Below are 26563 nucleotides of genomic sequence, written 5' to 3'. Positions count from 1 at the left end.
CTTTCCCTGTGGGATCCCATAGCACTAAGTTACATTACACACATTTCCAGACTTTGTATAATTGCCAAATGCCCAAAACACTCAGAAATCATTAATAATAATAATAATAATAATAATAAAAAAATAAAAAAATCACATTATACTATACAACAGGTAGAATTTATACTTGGTTTTTTGATTCTCACAAGAGAGCATAAAATTTTATATACTTAAAGGCAAGAAAGCACATCTCATTACAGAAATTACATACAGGCAGTATGACGTATTTTATGCATCATATTGCAGATATACACGGGCGTTGACAAAAATTGTTTTCAAAGGGGCTACAGTTAATTTCAGGGACCTCTGCTTAAAACCTACATTAGGCGACCATAATCTACGTCGCAATCTACAGTCTTCCATATTTCAAAAAGGGTATTCATCCCACAATTATCCTCCTTACTACGCTGCCAAACACTTGTCTTAAAAAATGGTTTATGTTTCTAATCAGCGCTACTAACACGGTACAATTTTACCGTTTTTTAGGTACAATTGAGAGGTCCTGCTACAATACGATACATTTAGACATTTCATAGTACAACCCGAGATTTTTGGCACATTTCGGTATCATACATTTGGGCTGCATTTGCCGGGTCGAGTCTAATTAAATAGCAACCTTGTTGGCCTTTACCTGTTGTTGTCCTTATCAAGTTTAACTATTTCCAGATTTTTGGAACTCCCTAAGTCACCTTTTCAGGATTTAAGCAAGAACAGGGTTTTTCGCCAATATGGCATAAAAGAAAATCTCCGCGAGTTTTCAACTAATCATTACACGAGAAAAAAACCCTCAGAATTGATTTCTGGGAGAGGATGATGATATTTGTAAAAAAAAATTTGCTTGCCTTTCAGTTTATTCAAGTATTTTGTCTACGTAGAATGCTGTAACTGTGCTACCCTACAAAGTATATTCTGGGCAGAACTTGGTCATAAAACTGGCAAATTTATCTCAAAACTTTGGCAACACTGCTTCTAACCCAAATCCAAAATAATACGAATAAATACCCGATTCAGACTCGTCAATTCTTAAAAATACCTATTGTATTCGACGTTTTAAGTGGCTGTAGAGTAAAAAACAGCACGTGGCCCAATAGTTTTGGCCCGTGACCCAATAGAATTTTAAGCTAGTAGTACCTATTCAAAGTATAGAAATGAACGCCTGGGGCAAAACCCTTGTCAAATATTTCCTTGATCACATCGACTGCTTGCTGAACACCATAATTGCGAATAGCTTCATCGTTGTCTTTAAGTGGGTGAACAGCGTTCATGATTTCTTCAGGCACTTCGAGCTTCGAGAGTTTTACGATGTGGCGGAGTGAGTCATAGCTCTAAAAAAGAAAAACCAAGACGCATAATATAAAGAGAAACGAAAATGATATTTGAACAAAGCAATAAAGGAGCAGTTATTGGAAGATAATAAAGTTCACAGAGGATAAATCCGGGTTACAGTGGTGGCTAGCAGCTCAGTAAGAGACGGTTAAATACCATAGTAAAAAAACAAAATAGCCTGAAATTGCTTAAAATAGAGTCAGATCAAAAAACGAAGTACACTATTAGAACCGCTTTGTCCGAAATTCCTATATAGAAAACTTACAGTCTCTTGGCTTGAACAAAAAAGAATTTCAGTAAGAAATGAAGTCATTATACACATTACATCTTAGGAAAGAGAAAGATGACTGCATTGCGTCTCGCCTCTATACCACTGAATTTCTTAGAATATAAAATGTGTTTTCATGCTTTCAAGCAGAAACCTCCCTCTTACCTCAACACTATTAGACCATTAGGGCAGAAAAAGACATAGGTAAATTTCTCAGAGCATGGAATGTCAAACTTTATAATTATCAAAATTTATTGAAGTATTAAATTCAGAGAAATAATTAATTCAGTCGTTTATTTGTGAACCTAGAAAGTACATATGAACACAGGCTCTTCGTACAGGTTTTTTACAACACAATAGTTTTCCCTAGAAAGTATAGCATGTTATAGTTCGAGAAACAAATATAAAAAAAGTAAAAATTAGACAAAGGAAGGGTGATACAACGTAATGGAAAGGAGTTTTATGTAAACAACTTTTTGTGAGATAAAAAAAATCAGCATATGAAAATAAACTCAAGCCACACTAGTTTCAAGTAGAAGATAGAGGAACTATATTTTGTATTAGCTAAAAAAAAAATAATTGATTTCCATCAAATAAAAATATTCGTACAAATAAAGCATTTTCTATCAGAAGCTAAGAATAACGCTAAAACTCATTGCAAGTAGAAACTAGAAATTCTCACTTGTTAAACATTATTAGCAATAGATGTCATTGACTAGGAGCCTCATTTAAATAAAATAAAAAACTAGCTCAAATAACTAACTCATGATATTTTTCAATATTTGCAGAATAGTAAAAACTAGCGTTTTACTGAAAATTGAGCTGACTTGAGTTTTTCAGGGAACTTACTAAAGGTTGAAGATACCATGAACAGTCTAAGACCTATAAGTACACACTAGACTAGACACCTCACTCAATTGAACTTTATTAAAAATAATGATGAGCAATATACTCGTATACTTGCCATCTTACATCTCGTGCAGGAATAACATAATACCAAGATGTTATTTTAAGTTAATATTAATTGCTTTTAAAATAAATATTCTGCATAATAATTTATATTCCTTACTAATAATTATAATTATTTATATATATTTATATATATATATATATATATATATATATATATATATATATATATATATATATATATATATATATATATATATATATATATATATATATATATATATATATATATATATATATATATATGTATTTATATATATATATATATATATATATATATATATATATATATATATATATATATATAATATTAATAATTATTTATATATATATACATTTTAAGTTAAAATTGCCAAAAATATATTTCTAGGCGAATAGTTATCAATTTTTCAACGATGGGGGCAATTACCCCTCCTTGATTTTGAAAGATCCCTTTTTTGAAGAAGAATCGAAAAAAAAATACTTCTAGATTTTGAAATATACCTTTTTTGTATCTTCAATTACCCCCCCCCCCCCTATAATTTCCGTGAATTGGCACCGCTGAAGAGCTGGCTTTGCGTCAGTTTTTATTTTTACTAAAGCGCTAGTTTTTCAAATTTCTAAAAATGTATAGGCCTGCTAGAAATCTCATTAAAAAGAAAATCAGGGGTTGAAAAAAAATTAACATTTACCTGTATTGGCATAATACCAGGAATAATCGGGACTTTAATTCCAATAGCTCTGCAGTCATTAACAAACTTGATAAAGGTCTCAGCCCGGAAGAAAAGTTGAGTTATAATGAAATCCGCACCTGCGTCAACCTGAAAATAGATCTTACACATTAATACACTATCTAATTTCTTGTCATAATAGTTATTATCATCTATTTTCTCAGTCCTAATCACTTGATTTTTTTTATTTCTCTTTTTCTGAATCGAGTTGGTAAGACCAATGCACTTACTGACTGAGAACGAAATTTCAGTTCCAGGGTTCAGTTCCAGGTGAAATTTTACACGTGGCACTTATCTGGGATTCATATATGGAATCCTTTTCATTTGTCTTACTTTTTGTTTGGCTGCTCAATTTTACATGTGGAGAGAATGTTACGGGGAAACTTTCCGTGGGGAGGGGATTGTCTGAGGGATTTTCCGTGCGGGGCAGGGATTTTCTGCAGGAGAAATTATCTGTGGGAGAATTTTTCACGGGTGTAACTTTCCGCGGTGGGGGGGATCTCCGCCATGATTTGAAAAACGACCAGAAATTAGATAAAAAAAGTTATTTTCAATTGAAAGTAAGGAGCAACATTAAAACTTAAAAAGAACAGAAATTATTCCGTACATGGGGAGGTCATCCCCTTCCTCATTACCGTGCTTGTTACACTAAAAAAATTTAGTGCTTTAAAAAAGCTTCTGATTCTAAGCTTGTAATAAAATAAAAAAAAAACTTCTAATAAGATGAGAAACACATAAAACGAGAACAAAATTAATCACAAAAACACTATACAAGAATTTTAGTCATACTCCAAGCAATATAGTTTTTATTTAATAATTAAAAAAAAAAACTTTCCGAAAAATATGTTTTTAATATAAGTTTGACGGCCATTTTTAACTTAAGCTATGCTTATAATGATACCTGTTAATTCCAAAGATCAAAACGACTAGAAATGACCGTTGAAGAAGACACGAAACCCAAAACAAACAGAAACTCAAGAAACAATCGTGGCAAAAAACATACAATAAGTAATTATGTAAATGAATAAATATATTTTAAAGTGAGTATTGCTTAGATTGAATATGAAGATGAAGCTTAAAACAAAAAAAAATATTTAGCTATTAAAGTGTAAATGAAACTTTAAACGAACAGAAATTAAATAAACAATCAATGCGAACAAACATACAATATATATTAATGTAAATGAATAAATAAATCTTAAAACGAGTGAAACTTAAATTGAATAAGGAAATCAAGTTTGAATCGAATAAAAATAACTACAAACAAGAGTTTGGGTATCGCTTCACTGCAGAAGCCTAAAATCTACTGCGTCATTAGTGCCTTACTGAAAACTATATGAGTCTTGAACAGTCTTGGAAAGTATAAACAAAATCAAATTGAATATTAGATAAATAATGAAATTTATTGTTGAGAGATTCATCAGTTCAAGATTTTTTTCACTATAATTTTTATTTTCATTTTCAATGCTGTAAGAACTGGAAAAGAATAAATTTGTAATATACGAGTAATTCGTTTTCAGTGAAGCAACAATGACGCAGAAGGCTTTAGGTTTTTACAGTTAAAGAAGGGGGCAGTATCCAAATTTTGTTTATAGGGAAACTATATTTGTCTTGACCAATCTTGAAAAGAACAAATAAATTAAACTGAATATTTGATGCATAATGATATTAATTACTGAAAGCTCATCATTTCAAAATTTTATTGTAATTTTAATATTTATTTTCAATATTAAGGACAAAAGAAAACATTCGTACTATAATTCGTTTTCAGTAAAGCGCCAATGACGCAGTAGGTTTTAGGCTTCTGCAGTGAAGCGATACCCAAACTCTTGTTTGTAGTTATTTTTATTCGATTCAAACTTGATTTGCATATTCAATTTAAGTTTCACTCGTTTTAAGATTTATTTATTCATTTACATTAATATATATTGTATGTTTGTTCGCATTGATTGTTTATTTAAAGCTTAAGTTTAAAATGGACTTTACTTTGCTTTGAGAAACTTATTTTTCGGAAAGTTTTTTTTTAATTAATTTTTGTTCGTTTTTGATTTCAAAAATTTTCAAGTTTTTATTGCATGGGGGGATGCTTACTGTCCGTTTATTCTTGATTTTAAAAAACGGATCTAGAACTTTCAAATTAAATCGAATGATTGCATAACTTGTGGACAGCGATTGACAACAATGAATGAATTGATAAATAGCTCCAATAAGAGGGTTTAGACCATTTCACTTGCTGACACAAAGGGATCACGACTGTTTGGAATGGACCTTAACAGGATTTGTGTGCTAAAGACATTTTGCATATGGCACGAATAATGTATTTCAACCTCATAATCCGACAGTTATAATATATTTGCCATGTGTTCTTCCAATAAAAAATATTACATTATTAATTTCTTCGGGGAAGGGACGGCGCACTTGACATAAAGAAGAAAACTTTAGCGTAGACAGTAGGAGAAGGGGAGGTTGGAGACTCATCCAATACGGGGCGGAACTTCACTTATCTCCTACGTTCCCGATTTAGGAGATTAGACAGACTCATTGGGCTGTAGAATGTTGGACCGTTTGAGTTGTGGAAAACGTTAAAATACTCAAAAATACTTTATATTTTCAGTTATTGCAGGATTGATTTCATAGATTGTGGAAAGGTGAGCCCCCTGGCCCATCATTTGGGTAAGCCTAAACTCATAATATGCAATTTTGATTAATTGTTCCGTGTTATGTGCATATATTATTCTATATATGTTATTTTGAGTTATACTTTTATCGCATTGCGTTCATTTTTAAGCCTTGAGATAAAAACTGAAACCTTTGCGTAGACAGCGGTGGGGGGAAGTCTCCCCCCTCACATGCATAATTGAGCAACCACAGAGAAAGTAATACAACTGAAAATAATCTGTCTTTTGGAAATGTCTTTTTTCAAAATACACGAACAAAATCGTCTAAAGGAACCTCAAGCGATATCTCTGACATTTCCGTTGATTCTTTATTCCTGTTACTTTCAGATGTAAAATTTAGAATATTATCGAATGGGTTTAGTCGTCCCCTCCCTGAATAATTCACATTTGGAAAACCCACCCCTGGGAAATTCCCTCCCCCCTAAAAGAACATTTTCTTTTCCTGCTGATAATTCCCCCGCATTAAATTCCACCCAGCAAAAATTTATTTATTAATTTAAATTAACATCAGCACTAAATTTATTTATTAATTTACATTAATATCTATTGTATGTTTGTTTGCATTGATTGTTTGATTGTTTATATGCCCCCAGGGCATAACTTACAACGCCTACCCCCGGGCCCTGGTGGGCTGTGTCGACACCGGATTTTTTGTTATTAGAACTTTGAACTATTTTAACAAAATGTCAATCTCAAAATTTTTAACTGAGGCATTTAGGGTGGGGCGGAGGGGGGGGGGCTAGTTGCCCTCCAATTTCTCTTGACTCTTAAAAAGTGAACAAAACTTTGAATTTCCAATCAAATGAGCTCTCTCTAAAGTTTATACAAGCATCCCTTCCATAAGAAATAATATGAAGGATTCGGAGAATCCTTAAATTACAACCCTTGCCCTGAGGGCTGTGGGGGAGTTGTCATCCTCAAAGACCTAGTTTTCAGAACTTAAAATTACGTTTAATAAAATGGCTGTCTCAAAATTTTGATTGGATGTGTCTGGGGAAAAGGTGGGTGTGAGAGGGGGGTTAGTTGCCTTCAAATCACTTTCGACTATTAAAACGGGCACTAGCCCTTTGAATTTTCAATCGAATGAGCCTTTTTTGAAGTTTCTACGACAACGCCTTCTATAAAAACCTTATATACCCCAGGGTATAACTTAAAACCCTTGCCTTGAGGGTTGTGAGTGAGAGTCCTCCTCAAAACATATTTTTTATCTGGAAATCAACTACGCTGAACAAAATGGCTGTCTCAAAATTTTGATTGGATGTGTTTGGGGGAAGGATGGGCGTGGGGGGGGGCTAGTTGCCCTCCAATCACTTTCAACTAAAAAGGGCACTATCCATTTGAATTTACAATTGAATGAGCCTTTTTTGAAGTTTCTACGACACCGCCTTCTATAAAAACCTTATATGCCCCCAGGGTATAACTTAAAACCCTTGCCTTGAGGGTTGTGGGTGAGAGTCCTCCTCAAAACATATTTTCTATCTGGAAATGAACTACGCTGAACAAAATGGCTGTCTCAAAATTTTGATTGGATGTGTTTGGGAGAATGATGGGCGTGGGGAGGTGGGGGCTAGTTGCCCTCCAATCACTTTTGACAATTAAAAAGGGCACTAGCCCTTTGAATTTCCAAACAAATGCGCCTTTTTTGAAGTTTCTACGACAACTTCTTCTATAAAAAGCTTATATACCCCCAGAGTCTACCTGACTACTCTGGCCCTGAGGGTTGTGGGGGAGTGTCCTCCTCAAAAACCTATCTTCTATGTGGAAATCAACTACGCTGAACAAAATGGCTGCCTCAAAATTTTGATTGGATGTGTTTGGGGGAATGATAGGCGTGGGGGGGGGGGGTAGTTGCCCTCTAATCACTTTCGACTATTTAAAGGGGCACTAGCCCTCTGAATTTCAAATCGAATGAGCCTTTTTTGAAATTTGTACGACAATGCCTTCTATAAAAAACTTTAAGCCTCCAGGGCATAAGTTTCGACCCTTGCCCTGAGGGTTGTGGGGGATTGTCCTCCTCAAAAACATATTTTCTATCTGAAACTTAACTTCGCTGAAAAAAATGGCTATCTAAAAAATTTGATTGAATGTGTTTGGGGGAATGATGGGCGTGGGGGGGGGGGGGGTAGCTGCCCTCCAATCACTTTCGACTATTAAAAAAGGCACTAGCCCTTTCAATTTAAAGTCGAATGAGCCTGTTTTGAAGTTTCTACGACAACGCCTTCTATAAAAGCCTTATATGCCCCCAGGGCATAACTTAAAACCCTTGCCCGGAGGGTTGTGGGGGAGTGTCCTCCTAAAAAACATTTTTTCTATCTTAAAATCAACTACGCTTAACAAATTGGTTATCTCAAATTTTTGATCTGTTTTGTTTGGAGGAATGATGGGCGTAGGGGAGGGGGGAGGCTATTGGCCCTCCAATTACTTTAGACTTTTAAAAAGGGCACTAGCCACTCCAATTTCCAATCGAATGAGCCCTTTTCAAAGTTTCTACGACAACTCCTTCGATACGTCTATCTGGAAATCAACTACGCTGAACAAAATGGTCATCTCAAAATTTTGATTGGATATGTTTGGGGGAAGGCGGGGCGGGGAGGGGGGGCTAGTTGCCCTCCAATCATTTTCGACTATTAAAAAGGGCACTAGAACTGTCGATTTCCAATCGAATGAGCCTCCTTTGAAGTTTCTACGACGACCCCTTCCATATGAAGTGCCTCTGAAAAAAAAAAATAAAATAAATAAATAATAAAACATTGGAGCCGTATGGCCTTTACTATAGGCAACACTACAGCGTTGCCTCTGATTTAGTAATTTCATCTGCCGTAGCTGCAATAAGACCAGTAGCTCTAGAGGAAACTAGGTCTACCCCCTGCAGATATTGCGCTCCTCCCTTGTCTAAGATAAGACCTGCAACAGAACATCACCGAGCTCTCGAACAAAGCTGGGCGAGTTGGATTGTCCATTAGTACTCAAAAGACAAAGGTTATGCGTAACAATGTTAATACAACCCCAGCCAGGCCACTGAATGTCGGTTTAGATGAGGTAGATGATGTTACAGAATTTAAGTGTCTGGGAAGCCTCATCAAATCTGACGGAAGTCTCGAACGTGAAATTACTACAAGCATTGCCTGTGCAGGTAATGCTCTTTCCAAATTAAGAATAGTTTGGAAAAATGCTGTGTCAGAGCTCAAACTTCCACTCCTAAATAGCAATGTCCTCTCTATACTGACTTATGGATGTGTGACATGGGCACTGACGAAACAACTTGAGAAACGAATACAATGTTTCGAAAATAACTGTCTTCGGCGCATCCTGGGGATCCACTGGTCCGACAGAATTACGAACACCGCCATACTTTAAAGGACGGAACAACCTTTAATAGTTGAAAAAATCCTAAGTAGTAGATGTCGGTACTGGGGTCATATGGTCCGTATGGGAGATGGCAGGCTCCCCCATAATGTTTGGTGTTGCGTCTCCCCCGGCATTAGAAGACGTGGGCGACAGAGAACGACGCTTCGTTGATCTCTAGAGAAAGAGGCTACTTTGGCAAGGACATCTTTGGAAGATATTTGATCTCAAGCTCTTCAGAGGTCGTCGTGGAGATGCACCGTAGTCACCTTATGCGGCAGACGGCGTGGGAGGAGCTAAGTCTAATTTTAAGTAAAATGGAGTGTAAATATAGATTTAAACGTCTGAAGTCGGGTTACGAGTCCGTGGGCCTGAGCTGCAGATTCCCCGTCACTAGAGGTTTTGGTAACTGATAAAACGGCCAAAAATCGGTCGAATGTGTTCTGTACTTTGTTCACCGATCTATACCAGTATGTCCATCTTGTAGTAGATGATTTCTCCAGCTGAAGAACAGTTATGCCAGTGGCTTTCTGAGCATTAACAAACAGTTGGTGGCGTGTATTGCTACTCGCGATAAAACAGTACAGCTCTTGAAGAATGGAGGAGAAAGTTGCCATTCATCTCAAATTCTGAGTGCAATCACCCCACACAAGGCTGAGTCTAAGAGCATGGCAGTGAATGTAAATTGGATACAGTAAAATTCCTTTAACACGGAGTTGCATACCTGAAAAGTGGCCGCTCATCACACTGGCTTGGTATTTTCATAGAAAAGTTGAAAAAGCAACATATTTACCCACCCCCTCTAGATGTTGAACAGTAAATTATTCCCCCCCCCCCCACGCCATCGTAAATTTCCTTGAATTGACACCTAGGTCTGAATTTTTCTTTCAACACTCAGGTTTTTCTTATATAGCTCTTATTTGTTTTGTTTTTTCATGTCTTTTTTCACCTTTTTTTATAAGTTGGTTCAAGCTAAGTTTCCCTCCCCCCGTCGATAAAGCCTTTTGGTTGTGAAGTCAGAATATTTGGTTTTTGATTTCTAAGATATTTTATCAATTTCTTTTTAATAGTCTTATTAAAAAATATTGTCTTTTTTCATATTCTCATAGCTCACAATATATTGTTGTGAAGTACAGCTCTATTAAAAACGGACTTGTTCTAGCTGAGAACACACACACACACACAACAAATTTGTGCTACATATTTGCACATTAGGGGGAGGGGGAGGGTATGCATTGCATATATTAAACACGTAACCTAATCTAGGTACCTGCCCCCCCCCCCTAAACCCCAAAAAACAATCGTTTAAATATTGTAAACTCAATGAGAAACCACGCTTCGCCATCAATTTATCTAGAAAATACCCGTTTGTCTGTTTTCATGTTTGGTCTCCTTGTATAGTGTATAGTGTATACACTATACAAGTATACTGTATAGTGTATTATTCAGTAAATGTATGTCCTAATGTCCTAATCCATTAAAAGTGTGGCTGAATGAACAGCATTTATTAAGTAAATATTCCGTGAAAAATGTGGTTGAATGAACAACATTTACTAACTAAATATCCAATTAAAAGTATGGCTGAATCACTGTATATAAATAATATAGTATATAAATAATATGTATAAAAATATATTATATTTATATACTGTGGGCTGAATGAACGACACCAAAAAAGCAACAAAACAAAATCACCTTTTCTTTGAGGTGTAGCAGATCGTCTTCATAGGATTCCGCGTCAGGATGACCTGTGGGGTAGCCAGCAACGCATATTGTGAAGGCATTGCCAAATGTTTGTCTGATGTGCTGCACCAGATCGGTGCCAAACTGAAAACCGTTTTTAGGAGGTGCCCAATCATCAGCTTCTATCGGCACATCTAAACAGACATATTTTTGAACACTTCATATTTAACAATAAGTTAATAAATATAAAGAGCTGTCTTTGAATGAATTGAGTGAATGAACAATTAGATTGAACTTTGTAGTACAGGCAAACAAGCCAAAAATATGGGTCAACCCCAAACAAATTGCAACAGAAATGATTTTTATACCATGTTGTAGAGAGATAAAAGCTCAACAGCATATCCAAAGTTGTACATTCAATGCCGACGCAAAACTAGTTTGTTTTTTTTTGCTTTTCGTGTCATTTTTTTTAGTTTCTTCTTAAAAAATGAACTGTCGATAAATGTTCATTTTTCTGTATATGAAGTACCGTCCCGATGTAAAATTAAGAGCTGAACCAGAAAATGAAAGCAAATTTGATGTACAATGTACCAGAAAAAAAGTTTCATAATCATCAATATGTGATTTTGCCCTTCACATCGTTGTGACCTCTTTTTCGCCATACTATCAGAAGGCAACTATTTTGACATAAAATGATGAGCTGAGGCAAAAAATCAAATTAACCTGATGTAGCGTCTAATAGAATTCCAGTTTCATATTCATCAATAAGCATTTTTTATTTTTATTTGGCATGTTTCTTTTAGCACTTATTCTCCGCCAATTCGTCGATTGTTGGTAAAAAAAAAGAAGAATAAAAAATCGGCTGATAAATTATGGTTGGCTCGTTTAGAAGACGAGTTAACGCACAGAAGGCAGCTACGCCACTTTCATTACCTTCGTATGCAATAAATTATATCAACGTTTTGTCCCACGCTTTGTGCAAGTGATTTCTCGGATAAAGCGGTAAGCTAAAAAGTCACAGTTTAAAATTACCCCGAGTAATCATTTATTAAGTCACGTTAATGCCCGTGTTTGATATCTTGCCATTTACAGATACAAAAAAGCCATTCGATATATCCGCCACCTAACAAGCTAAAAAAGTTTCACTGCGAATGTTCTCCTTCGTTCGTCCTGGTATCTGAAAACTCCAAGACCGGGTTGGAATGGCACACAGCAAACAATCATGGTCGGGAATCACCCAGGAAAAGCCTCCGTTGTTTTCCTCCCAATGATTGACCTTCCAGCTAGTAACGACATTTGCATTTATTCGACTCTGCTTTTCTTATCAGAGATAAGATAAGATATTTATTTTGAAAAATTACTATCACAAGCCCCGAAGGGCCGAATTCGAATTTCGGAGTCCATAAAAATCAAATAAGCCAGAAAATCATAAAAAAGCACAACAAATAAAAAAACTGACAAACAATGCCAAAACAAAAGTGTCGGAATGATGTTTCATTCCTTAGTCAAAAATATTAAAACTGCAAAATGTCCAGTTAAAAAAATAAAAACTGATTAAACTAAAAAAGTTAAATAATATATACATTCAAAAAGGTTTAAAAAAGAAACATAAAAAAGGGGGAGGGAACAAAACAAGCGAACAAACGAAAGGAAAACTAGCTGTTTATTTTATCTGTAAGGAAGGGAACAAAGTTTTTTTTATATCTGAAGGTAGAGCAACAAATGGGGGACAAGATAGAAATGGGCTCAGAAACAGTCCTTGGCTATAAAATTGGTTATGCACAAATTAACAACTATTTATTATATCAGTAAAAGATGATAAAAGATTTTTTGTTTCGTAAGGTAGTATAAAGAATGGTAGATAAGGTGGGGATAGGCTGGGACACAGTTCATGGAGGACGATTTCTATCAGGTACATGGTATTCAGGGAAAAGGTTCGCAGTACGGGGGTCCAGAAGTGCCAACTTACCAAAACGGAGGGAGAAATTATTTCTTCTGTGTTCAAGGGTCTCTAGTTTTGAAATATTTAACAAATGCAAATATGGTACCTTGCCCTCTTTGAAAATGATTTTTAGAGCTCTCTTTTGGATATTTTTAATCTTTTGTATTGCTTCATTTGAGAGGCCAGGGTGCCACACAGGACAAGCATACTCTAATATGGGACGCACAAAAAAAATGTATATTTGTAATAAATGTGATTTGGAGCAAGTAAATTTATTTAAAAGTTTAAGGAGGGAAAGCGAGAAGTTTGCTTGTCGTAGGATATTATTTTTGTGGGCGTCCCATTTCAAATTGGAAGAAAAGTATAAAACCAAGGAGCTTAAGAGATGTGACAGAGGTGTCAGGAGGAATAGGAATAAGAAAAAGGGGAGGGGATTTAAGGAAACTTACTGAAACTATTGCGGATTTAGAAGGGTTAACTGTCATGTCAAGGGAAAAGGCCTCACATGCCATATCTTGGAGTATGCCCATTGGGTTGCTAAAAATACTTTTATGACATATCTCTAAAACTGTCAAGTTGTCGACAAATTTCCACCTATTGTCATAAAGGGTTGAAAGGGTGTTAATCATAAGAGAAAAAAGGAGAGGGCCTAGAATAGTCCCCTGAGGAATGCCATTAAATATAGAGAGATGATTTAGATAGAAAAAATTTAGAGAGATAAAATTTAGATATTTAACTGCTTGAGATCTATTAGAGAGAAAAGAGGCAACAAGCTTAACCAGGAAAGTTTCAATTTGGAATTCATTTAAAAGCTTATCTATGAGTAAATTGTGGTTAATCAAATCGAAAGCTTTTTGAAGCTTTTTGAAAAATCAGATTAAACCAAATGTTAGGTTTTTCAAGTAATTTACCCATGGCATCATCAAGATGGATAAGGTAATGAGAGGTTGACGTGGATTTGAGATTAACAAACTGTCTAAGATCAATGAGGGGGGGGGGGGGGACTTTAATCTTAAGCCAGTCTGCGAGAAAACTTTCATAAAATTTTGAAAAAATTGAGGTGAGGGTAATAGGACGAATACTATGAAAGCCAGCCTTCCCATTTTTCTTTTTGATTGGGTTAATAAAGCCTTGTTTCTAATATTGAGGGAACTGTCCAGATTCGGTAATCTTATTGAACAGAGTGGATAGGAGTTTTGAAAGGTAATCACTGAAAGCTTTAATAAGAGGAACATAAATATCAAAGGGGCAAATGCTTGATCGTTTTAGTTTTTCAATTGTTTTACATCAAGTGGGGAAATATGGGGGAATGAAAAGGGATCAGAAACAGCTGGAAATACGTAAGATAGTGGTGGGAGACTCTGGACAATAGAAGCCAGAAACTTATTGAGGTCATTAGCTGTGGTCTTTGGATGTTCATTTGTATTAAAATTTTGTCGTTCTTCACTCTTGTCGATAAGTTTTATAATTTCAGAGTACCAATTCTTTGGTTTATCATTGCACAAGTTTTTAATTTTATTTTTATAGTAGGCTCGGGCAGCTTTTCTAATTAGAAATTAGAAAAGTTCTAATTTTCTAATTTGTCGCAAGAGCAGGCCAGGCGACATTGATTTACTCCGATTGTAACATTTGACCAACCGCTGTGGTGGAAAGCCATGAAAATTGTCAAAGCTGCTGCTCCAGGAAGTAAGCTCTCAAATATTGCTCCAAAACGTGGAGGATTCCACACCATGATGAGCTTTATTGGGTCAGTTGGCTCCACCATGGATGGTTCAGGACTTGAGAGGTTCTTGGACTTGTTTACGCACCTAACACTATCCTCCATCATCTCAGCGGGAAAGCAATCACCAGGGTAATACATGGCCATTTTCTGGTTGACGCTGTGCTACATGCTATTCTGCTTTCCGAGGTCTTTCCCGAAGAAAAATCCAGTGCTGCTGAATCAATTCTGCAGCCTGAACAAATATTGGAACTCAGAAAAATGTACACAAAGCTTATGAACAACGAAGCGGCCGTTGCGGATATAGAAGGAAACCCTTCCCTGGAAAAAAAGTTCGATTCAGTGATAGGAAGAGACTGGGATAGCTTCAGTAAAGGACCTCAATACTGTGGTTCCATTACTCCGATACGGTATACATACTGCGAAATTTCTTAAGAGCCGAACGATCTGGGTCATGGGATCTCCAATTAAAATACACCTCTGACATGCTACCTTATCTGGCAGAGTATGGGCACGACAATTACACAAAATCCTGTCAACTTTACCTCCAGCAAATAGTCAAGCGCCAGAAAATCCATTCTACCGTTTATCAAGCCTTCCAAAATGGGATGTATGTGATCAGACGTTCTAATAGATTTTGGGCTGGCCTCTCCACGCATCTTGTCATTGAGCAGGAGCTCATGCGTTGTCTCAAAACGGCTGGTGGCCTTACCGATGGAAGTGGTATGACAGAGGTTCAAAGGTCTTTATGGGTTCTGTCTTGACCAGTCTGCTCAGCACTAAATACTCTGATGGAGGGTGTGTCACGAGTTTTCTATGAAACTAGGGAACAACATAAGGAAACGTCCGAGCCGAGGCAGCTAAGATATTGTAAAGACAACCAGATCGTTATCGGTTCCCGAGAAAAAGGATCATCATTTAATGGGGATCATCAACTAAGAAACATCGACAGCCTACAAATCTACCAACGTTGATTCTGCTAGAGATTAAGGTCTAAAAATCATTGACTCCATGACTGGAAAGCTGGTCGCAGATTTTGTGTTTCGACGAAAACAACAAGCAGTTCAAATTCCTACAAAGCAGAATCCAGGTAGAGATTACAAAAGACTGGACCCCACTCTCCTTTTTCAGAGGTTCATCACGCTAGCAAAGAGGATCAATCTCATGGAGTCTGAGCACTTTTAACACGAATTGTTTTCCTATCCGGCATCACTTTTTGACAGTTCTTGTGTGCTCCAGTCTCCGAACAAGCCAGAATTTGACAAGGCTATAGCAAAGGCTTACAATCTTGAGGAGCACTCTACTCCCATTCCCAAAGGCATTCGATATATCATCGACGGTGTAGCTCTTCTGCATAGAATTCTATGGGCCAAATACGAACGATAATCTGAAATCCTTGACCATTATGCTACTTACGTGACCCAAAAGTATCCATCTGCCACTATTGTGTTCGACGGCTACGATGGCGGAGCTACCATAAAAGATATGTCCCAGTCAAAGAGAAGTCGTATAATCGGCCGTCAGATCTTCTTCACAGCAGATATGCAGCTGAAGGTAAAGAAGGATGAGTTCTTGTCCTGCAAGAAAACAACGCCAGGTTAATCTGCGCGTTGGCTGTTTATATCCGATCAAAGGGCTTCGTCGTAGTCCAGGCACCGGGTGATGCAGATGTTTCAATTGTGCAAGCTCCTGTTGATTCTTCCCGGTATTACGACACTGCCGTCATTGGAGATGATGCTGATCTTTTGGTTCTATTGTGATATCATGGTGACCTATCAAGCAAGAAACTATTCTTTGCGCATGAGCCAAAGCCGAACAAAGATCCCCGAATATGGGATATTCAAAAATTGAAAGCGAAGCTGGGCCAAGAGACATACCATCTGATTCTTTTTGCGCACGCCATTTTATGCTGTGACTCTACTTCACGGATCCACATGTGGGAAAAGGCCATGCTCTGAAGAAGCTAATGGCAGATGTCGATTTTCGTACATCAGCCGCAGTTTTCAAGCTGAAGTCAGCTTCGACGGAGGAAGTATGGGTTGTTGGAGAAGACGCTCTGCTTATGATATATGGCCCATCAAAAGGGAAAATCTGAATGAACTCCGCAGGGAAGTTTTTAAAAAGAAGGTGACTACTGCTAGCATGTTCGTCCACCCAGAACAGTTACCACCAACTTCTGATTCGGCTAATTTCCACAGTTACAGGGTTTTCTACCAAGTTCAGATATGGAATGGAGATCCTGATTCTGAACTTAAAGCCGAGGAATGAGGTTGGAAAATTAAAGATCACTTCTTGTATCCATTGACTACTGATGTCCCACCAGCCCCTCGTCTGCTTCTGAAAATCGTGAAGTGCTCCTGTCAAATGGAATGTAGCTCAACGAGATGTAGCTGCTTTAAAAACGGCTTAGCTTGCACTGAAACGTGTAAAACGTGCAAAGGGACAGCATGTTCTAACTCTCCAACGATGAGGAGAAAGTCGAAGCTTAGATATCTGAATAAAAAAGAATAAATTGTGAATATAGTCGGAGTTTGATTCTGTCTTTCAAATGTTCATGAAGTTGTTTCGATAATTTTATCAGTTGTGAAGACTAGTTAGATTGTTGATGATGGTTTTTTCTAAGATGGATTTTAAATGCTGGCTACTGAAAACAAGTTTCATAGATGAATTCTATTTTCTAATATTTTTCATGTTTTAATACGCATCTTGCAATCACTTTTTTTAGGCCGACCAATCAGTCGGCCTAATCAGTATCTAATAACTAATTATTAGATCTCAAAACAGACAATTTAGCCAGCGAAAGATGGTCTGGTAAAAAAAAGAAAAAGAGGGTCACGACGACGAGAAGCGTAAAAATCTCATATTGATGATTATGAAACTTTTTTGTATATACCGTAAACCAAATTTGACTCCATTTTCGCACTCGTTTCTTTTTACATTGGAATAATAATTCAGCTCAAGAAAAACGAATAATTACCGAAACTTAATTTTTTTCTTGGGAATGTGAGAAAACTGACACGATACGCAAAAAAAAAAAAAAAAAAAAAAAAAAAAAAAAAAAAAAAAAAAAAAGTGCGTCAACCTAGAATGCGCAACTTCGGATATGTTGTTATGCTTTTTTTTTTCTCTACAGCATGGTGTAAAAATCATTTCTGTTGCAATTTGTTTGGGGTCAAACCCTGGTTTGCCTGTACTATTGTTAGATGTACATTTGGTTTATTTCTATGTCTACCAGCTGCGGGAAAACGTGTCAAGTTTCGTTGTAATCAAGGGAATCGAACAATACTAAACAACACTAATAATATCATAGTGACTACAAGCCTTATGGTATCCAAAGTGTATTTTACAATTTCTAATTTTTTAATCAAACTGAAAAAAAAGTAAAAAATAATATACAATTGGGATTGGCTTGTCTGAATTATTAAAAAGATTAGATCTAGACCAGAGTATAGGTAACTTGCAAGAGTGGAAACCACCGATAGTGTCAACAGAAAGAAGAACTATCGGCTCCATCTATCATGTGGCAATACTAGGCATTTTTTCAAGCTCTGTAATCATTTTTCTGTCATGAACCGACATAGCATACTTATTACTACCCTAAACTCGCCGACTATACTAATTGAATTAATTATCCTTATTATCACGCTGAAAAATATACTAAGTGTCGCCAAACGCTAGATGGCCCTGATAGTTTTTCTGTCAACACTAGCGACAGTTTCCACTCTTATAAGTTACCGATACTCTTTGATCTAGACCCTATAACAATGAGCTATCATTTTTTTAAGTGGTAGTCCACATCGTAATGCTGTCAAATAATTTCTCATGATTCGTAGTATATGAAAATATGTACCGTAGAAAATTATATATTTATGGTAGAAATCATTTCGGAAACTAAATATGTTATCTAGGTAACACCAACCTTAATTATAATATTTTCAGAATCGAATGTGTTAACTAGAGTTGAACAAGTCAGCGTAAAAAAGTGGAAATGAGCGTTAATTTGCAGATTAAATGTGCTTGGATTAATAAAATCTGACAACTTTTAGTTTAAAAGACACGATTTTTTGTTCACCCCTTAAGTCTAGGCTCGTTCGTTTACTTACACTTAGTTGCTAGAAACAGTGGTTGGCATGTTTTTTTCTTTTATTTCTTCAACACCTATATCCAGTTGATGTTTCTGTCTAAGTTGGAATTTTGTGTTGTTTTGTTGGACAAACCACTTCGCTCCGGCTTGGTTTCCAGAAAATAGTCAGTTAGCAGCTGATTGATATTTTTCCTTTTTAATGTTTGTGTGTTTATTGCCCCCCCCCCAGCATTCCCAGCCCTAGAACCTTGTGGGGGGAGGTATTTGGTGCTTAATATTGGATACCGTTTTTACTTATATAATCCTAACATAGTTGTAAGAATAATAAATCTTATTTTTATTTTACTTTGTTTTCATCCTATAAGAAAAATTGCAAAAGCAACAAAATAATGATATTAATAATATTATGACAATAATATTAATATTAATGAGGTTTACATATTTCAAAACATGCACTATTGGGAAACACCGCATATTCCAGAGTAAAAACGGTATATTTATCCGTGTTTGAGATATTTATTTTGTTTTAAAAATTTGCCAATCCAAATTTATCAACTTTGGAGTACAAACGAAAATATGACTTGCACGTTGTCATATGAATTAACAATTTAGTGATGGGACTGTCAATCCGTCCACTTGTCCAGCAACAGCCCATCTGTTCAATTGTCAATTTTAAAAATAAGTGGCGTAAAATTTGATGAACTTATTGTATTATATAACAAGAAATCGGATGAACAGAGAAAAAAAATGAGGCACTCAAAAATGTTCGTTAGGATGCAAATTTTTCACTCCGAAGGGCCACGCATTATCTTCAAACGACAATTCAAATTTGTACACATGTATTTGGTTAAGATAGTAGGGGCATAAGTCTTAGTTTCAGAATTGACGAAATTTCAAATCTTTCCAATTATCATGGCTGATTTTGCTTCTAACGTAAGAGAAGCGTCACTTTAGGTCGCGTCGTCACAATACAATAATCGCACTTTTCCTGCAATGTTGAAAGAAAAATTTAGACAGAGGATCTCAAACGGAGTTCACACGAGGTAGAGGTACGAGAAAGAATTTCTGATGTATTTTTACTAAGGATTTGAATCCAATCCCTGACATAATACATATTATAAAGCAGGCTTTCATTAATAACATTTTATTCTTCCAGAAACAGTAGTACGGGGGGGAGGGGGGATCGTGCTATCTCACTTAAAATTTATTACAAAAAAAATCTAATAGAAAATGTTTGTTCATATTAAGTGTCAAATAAATGCCACTAGGGCATTAACCATTAAAATTACTATTCACCTGTCTACACCATAAACTGTTAAAATATGCATTATGGTGTTTTGATTTTGACCAGTGGATCCTCGTTTCAGTGATCTAACATTAATTGCTGGGTGCTGCAGTAGTTGTAATAAAAGCATTAGTAGTTGCAATAAATTGCAAAAGAATTATTCGAGCATCTTTTCTCGTTCCATTGCCTTTAATAAACAGAGTATTTTTACAGTATTTATTTTCTATGAGTTGTGGATAAAGGTATTCATAGGTTGCTTTGCGATAACTCTCACCCTCTTAAGTCAGATGGTTCTTTTAACAAAATTTAGACTAATCAAACCACCTATTAAGTTAATAAGCACGTAGTAGGGTCAATTCAGCAGGAGGGGGGGGGGTTCAGGGAGAGGGAATTTACCCAAATTTCAAAAAAATAAATATATTACCCCCCACCCTGGTTTCGAAAAATGTATTTTGCCAATCCTTCCCCCATCCACCCAAATTTTCATGAATTGGAGCGACAGTGACCATGCAGTTTTCTTGCTGGTTTCGTCAGATAATCTATACTATTCTATTATTAAAATGGCAGACTTGCAAAGAAAAAAAAATCTTGTTACCCAGTCTAATATCGTAATGTTGATTTGTAAATCACAAAAAAAAACATAATAGATGAGTTTTTCTTTTTCTCCTTGCTTTTTCCTTGGGGTCATCACACAGAACGGGGATATCACACAGAAACGGAACGGATGGATCTCAAAGGAGGACATCTGTCGAAAGAACAGGGTATGTTTGGCATTTCTAAGAGGTTAATTTTTCAAAATAAAAAGGATACAATCAACAATTTTAATTGCATGAAAAAGTAACAAGCACACGTTAACCGTGTTAATACCAGTATATAGTTAAATGTGATGTAAATGAGCATCATGGTAATATGACATTATTTTATATTTATAGTCCCAGACACCATTTCTAAATGTCACACATCAAAAAAGCGCTTCAAATGAACAAAATATCATAGATCTTATTTGAAAATGTACATTTTTCTGTTATTTAGTTTTCCATCGGGTAATCATGGTTGCGCAAGCGTTTGGTTAATGCTAGTTTGGTTAATGCTAATGAAATAAAATAAAATATGATGAATATATAATAGTTTAGAAACAAATTTGGGCTATATATTTGCACATTAGGGAGGGGGGCGAAGCATAGCATATATTAAATAGGTAACCTAAGCTAGGTACCTTTCCCCCCCCCCAAAAAAAAAAAAACAACACTTTAAATATCGTATACGCAATTAAATCAACGCTAAACATCTACAGCAGTGTGTGAAATCATCCCGTAAAACGGGTTTGTTCAAAGCGTCTTGAGTTTGGGATATTGAAAGAGTGGGTATAACGCAGAAGTACCAGTTCCACTTTAGGTGTTACTTCCAGAATTGAGTAGATTAGAAAACTGGAAAGTTCATCAATGTAATCACAATTATCGAAAACCCTGGCCCAGAGGTTTAGCGTGAGAAATGAAACATATTGATCTTATTCACAGAGTTACATTTGTAACTAATATCAAACAGATTATCAGACAAAAGACTTTAATAGGCAGACTATAACATATTAGCCTATACATATTGACTATAATAAACTAAGCTTTATAATAGCAAAGTACCTAATTTTGCTAAGTTGCTCACCTAGACAACCTACCTCCTCTTAAAGCTAGGATGTTTCTAATCCCAAGTTGCTTCGCTCTGTTCAGATGCTTCGTGATTTCTTCTTTTGTCATGGACATGCAGGTTATGTGCAGCATTGTTTCGATGCCACAGTAGTTTAAACAAGCACTGGCGATTGTCATGGATGAGGTTTCAGTATCTCCTGTTGGGTTGCCTGCAGCATGCCATGTTACATCGTAGAACAGAGGTCCACCGAGACGCATACGGTCAAATCTGGGAAATGGGATAGTAAGATTTGTCAGCAACAAATGATCTTGTTAAATTTCTTTGGTATACAATTCATGTACAAAGAGAAAAAAAAACATGATGTATAATAAGAATTTACGGATGGTCAAATTCAACAGAGCAGCCTTAAATTTTTCTACTAAAGAACTGTTTCACTTATTCTACTGCGGCAGAGCTGAGCCTAAGCCTTATTATAATACTTGACATATTTGCAGCGGAATAGAAAACATCAAAACAATATAATTTTAAAAAAAGCAAAGATTTCTGATGAAATTAAAGAGTGGAGTTAAAACTTGAAACGGACAACTATTATTGCATCGCTACAACCCCTTTATTTATAGTTTTTAGCACTTTACTGAAAACACACAACAAATATATGACCTTTGTACAGTAGAAACATAAGGCACTTCAGGACACTACAATAGAAAATAAAACATTTTACTGTTTTTTGTTTTTTTTTATATGATTTGAAATAGTTCAATTTGGTTGGACTTTAACATTATATTTGTTGACAAATCTGAAGTAATGGTATCAGGATGAGTCCCTACTGAAATGCCTTATAAATTAGTCCCTACTGAAATGCCTTATAAATTAGTATGTTATTTCTTGGAGGCTGCAAAAGGATTTTTCTGCTCACCAAACAAAGTCTGACTTTCTAGGGTGTTTTTTTTTTTTCAATAAACCACTTTATTTTCAAAATTCAAAAAATATGGTGAAATATCAAGATTCGGTTTATTTAAGCTGACTCGCAATATTTGGTAAAAATGACAGTACTTGTTAAGGAAGCGGTAAGTGCGCGAATGATCTATGTATCGCGATGAAATATCTAATGAAATTTTTAGTAATTAAAATTTTCTTTAGAATGGACTAAAGATATAAGCTTTTTGCCAAAACATAATATTCATTGCTTAAAGTTATCGAGAACGGGGTTTTTCCCACAAGGGAACGAGAGACAATTAAGATTTTATCTGTGGTTTTTTTTTTACTTTTATTTCCAGTGGGCCAAAAATATCCCGCCCATTTTTTCCAAATGGTACAGTGACCCCAGGTAATTTTGTGAAAGGCTCTTCAATTGTTTCTTAACTAAGTTAATTTAGAATGGAACAATCGAATATGGGTCCCCTCCCCCATGGGCTGTAAATCCTAATTTAGGAAAGAGCGCAAGCCCCATTTGATTAAATTTCAAATAATTAACATTTTCCTTTATACTGATCCGATGATACGAGCTTTTTCTAAAAAACAATATGTTATACTTTAAGTCTTAAATTTTGGCAATTTTGACAATGATTCAAGGATTGTCATAATAAATTAAGCTACTAAGAATTTCAAGAGTTTTACAATTTTTTGCACCTGTGTACGCTCGTTTCCCTCCGTCAATGAAAACATCGAAGCAGATATTCTATTTATCGTTTCCCCCTGTCAATGAGAACACCGAAGCAGATCTTCTATTTATCGTTTCCTCCCGTCAATGAGAACATCGAAGCAGATATTCTATTTATCGTTTCCTCCCGTCAATGAGAACATCGAAGCATATATTCTATTTATCGTTTCCCCCTGTCAATGAGAATACCGAAGCAGATCTTCTATTTATCGTTCCCCCCTGTCAATGAGAACACCGAAGCAGATATTCTATTTATCGTTTCCTCCCGTCAATGAGAACATCGAAGCATATATTCTATTTATCGTTTCCCCCTGTCAATGAGAACACCGAAGCAGATCTTCTATTTATCGTTTCCTCCTGTCAATGAGAACACCGAAGCAGATCTTCTATTTATCGTTTCCCCCTGTCAATGAAAACATCGAAGCATATATTCTATTTATCGCTCCCCCCTGTCAATGAGAACAATGAAGCAGTTCTTCTATTTATCGTTTCCTCCCGTCAATGAGAACATCGAAGCAGATATTCTATTTATCGTTTCCCCCTGTCAATGAGAACATCGAAGCAGATATTCTATTTATCGTTTCCCCCTGTCAATGAGAACATCGAAGCAGAGCTTCGATTTTTCTTTTGAAATAATTCATAAAGCCTTGGCGATTTTCACATTCCTTTTTTTCTGCCGGAGGATGGATTGAGGATTTGAGGTTACGCAGATCTCCTGAATAATCGGTAAAACTGGGAAAACTGCTTCGAAAGATTCCCAATACGGTTCAGTAAGTGTATTGCACTTGACTTTTGTGTTTTTTTTGCGTTCAATAGGTAATGACAATTACTGAATTGCGTTCAAAAGCGCTTATTGAAACCTACTAAATTAGCTTTGGGAATCAGCTTTTTCAGTCTTATGCAAGCTCTAATGGAAAAAGTTGAAGTTAGGTTAGTTTAAATTAGGTTATAAATCTCAGAAATAGGTTAACCATCTAACCTAACCTGTCACCTTCAAACCTTGTATAAAACTGAAGAAGTTGACTGGCAACGCTGACTAAATCCAATCCAAGGAGAAAAAGGTATTTCGGACATTCACGGTAACATCTATCTATAAAAATCAATTAAAAATCTTCCTGTAAGATCCTTTGTTACTTATCAGTTAGCTGGAACACACGCGACAAGAACTGCATATAGAATCTCAAAGATCCTAATGAAAAACAGGTTTCCACTGCCTAGTAAGCTATTGCGCACTCCGTGAAAAATATTTAAACTTTAGTTTTTTGTCGTTGAAGGGGCAAAATAAGGTACATAGGTTAGTTTACGTATTTAATATATGCTATGCTTTACCCCCACCCTGTAATGTGCAAATATATAGCCCTAATTTTTTCTAAACTATTATATTTTCATCGTATTTTGTTTCATTTCATTAGCATTAACCAAACTTCCCTTCTCGCGTGTGTTCCAGCTAACCGATAAGTACCGATCCTTTCTTCAAAAGTGATATGCAGCTGCATGATTTTCGACTCTAATATTTTTCTTTTTTTTTCATTTCAACTGTAATTTTTGGCACAAAAGAAACAACATGGCCGTACAGATAGTAAACGTTAAACCACTAGACAAACTATTTCTTTCAATTTTCAAATTACTAGTCTAATACATTTCGCTGTTAGGGAGGCCTTCAAGAGAGCTTAATAATTGCACTTATTAATTGCGCTTATTAGTTAATCTTTCGCCTTCATTCTCGAATGACATAATCATGACAGTCCACGGTGAGTTTTCTGTATTGCTTATTTGATGACTTATTTTATGTTTTTGTAAGGGAAATGCAACCTAAAGCTTTCCAGTGATGACAACTTTTACACGATTACTATATAACAAAGGAAACACATTTTTTTTAAATGAAAGTAAGGAGCGACATAAAAACTTAATAAAAAGAACTTAATATCGTTTATCAGCTCAAATTTCAAATTTCTTATCGCATAAATTTCGTCGTTTTCTTTAATAGTTCAAGAATGAACGCTGTAAAATAAGAGCAATGTCAAAGAAAACGTTAATTTTTTCATCGCAACGCTTTCGAACAGAAAACATGTGCACCAGGAAAACGTGAAGAAACAGCACCAAGCGTTTTAGGGACTATGCAAAGCGTGGCGGAACTGCACCACGCGTGGCGGAACTGCACGGCATGCGTGGGGTTCCGAGATGAATACTAGGTGGTATTCAGCTATATTTAATTCAATATTTAGTTGGTATTTTGGTTAGGTTAGGTTACATATTTAATATAATGTGCTCTGGGCAGGCCCCCTTACATAATTCTTTGTTGTAGTTCTCATATTGTTGTTACTAAATTACTTTAATCATATTTGGTTTTATTTCATTGGCATTCACCAAACTTCACTTCTCGAGTGTGTATTATATAACACTTAAGTACCGACTTTTTTCAGTCTAATTTTTTTTTAAGGCAATCGGCAAATAAAGTATTTTCATTTGCCAAATTGCTACATTAGCCTGTATCTATTTCCTTTTGCAGGTTTTGTCCCAGTTAAACTTTAGCGCAAAAAGCGTGGACGAAGGTAGTGGTAACCTCCTCCCCCATGCATAGAATAATTTATGTTCATTTTAAGTGTTATATGTCGCTCTCAACTTTCATTTAAAAAAATAATGGTACTTATTTAGAATCCGATAAACACGCGAGAAGAACCGGATATAGAATCTCAAAGATCCTAACGAAAAACAGGTTTCCGTTGCCTAGTGAGTTATTGCTCACTCTGTGAAATATATTTAAACTTCAGTTTTTGGGGTTAAAGGGGCTAAACTAGGTTAGTTTAGGTTACGTGTTTAATATATACTATGCTTTACCCCCACCCCCCTAATGTACAAATATATAGCCCAAATTTGTTCATAAACTTTTATATTCTCAGGTACTTATGCATAATCGGTTACACGACGCTATATACTGTATAAGCAAATGCTAAAGGAAACCAGTCAAACGAGTATTTACAATAGATAAATGGATTGCAAAGCGTAGTTTCTCATTGCGTTTTCAATATTTAAATTATTATTTTTTAGGGTTTAGGGGGGAAAGGTACATAGGTTAGGTTACGTATTTAAAATATGCTATGCTTTACCCAGCACCCCCCCCCACATAATGTGCAAATATATAGCCCAAATTTGTTTTTAAGCTATTATACTTTCAAATTATTTTATTTTATTTCATTAACATTAACCAAA

The 26563-nt window shown here is 35.7% G+C and overlaps 1 protein-coding gene across 3 annotated transcripts in view; it reads right to left on the bottom strand.

Moving 5' to 3' along the window:
* The window catches only part of LOC148953892 (methylenetetrahydrofolate reductase (NADPH)), a 105084-nt gene that overhangs the window by 45519 nt on the left and 33002 nt on the right, over positions 1–26563 (bottom strand). For all 3 annotated transcript variants that reach the window (XM_089085685.1, XM_089085683.1, XM_089085684.1), the window contains exons 3-6: positions 21722–21960; positions 11031–11212; positions 3274–3402; positions 1171–1364 (exon numbers count right to left, since the gene is read on the bottom strand). In XM_089085685.1, the coding sequence (XP_088941811.1) occupies positions 1171–1364; positions 3274–3402; positions 11031–11212; positions 21722–21960 (744 nt within the window). The remainder of the gene's footprint in view (positions 1–1170; positions 1365–3273; positions 3403–11030; positions 11213–21721; positions 21961–26563) is intronic.

Source organism: Artemia sp. Qi Xiang Cuo, chromosome 3 (assembly GCF_049724085.1).
Source record: "Artemia sp. Qi Xiang Cuo chromosome 3, ASM4972408v1, whole genome shotgun sequence".
In the NCBI taxonomy this organism is placed as follows: Eukaryota; Metazoa; Arthropoda; class Branchiopoda; order Anostraca; family Artemiidae; genus Artemia; species Artemia sp. Qi Xiang Cuo.
The sequence above is the reverse complement of the archived record's forward strand: the minus strand, read 5'-3'. Positions and strand labels throughout refer to the sequence as shown.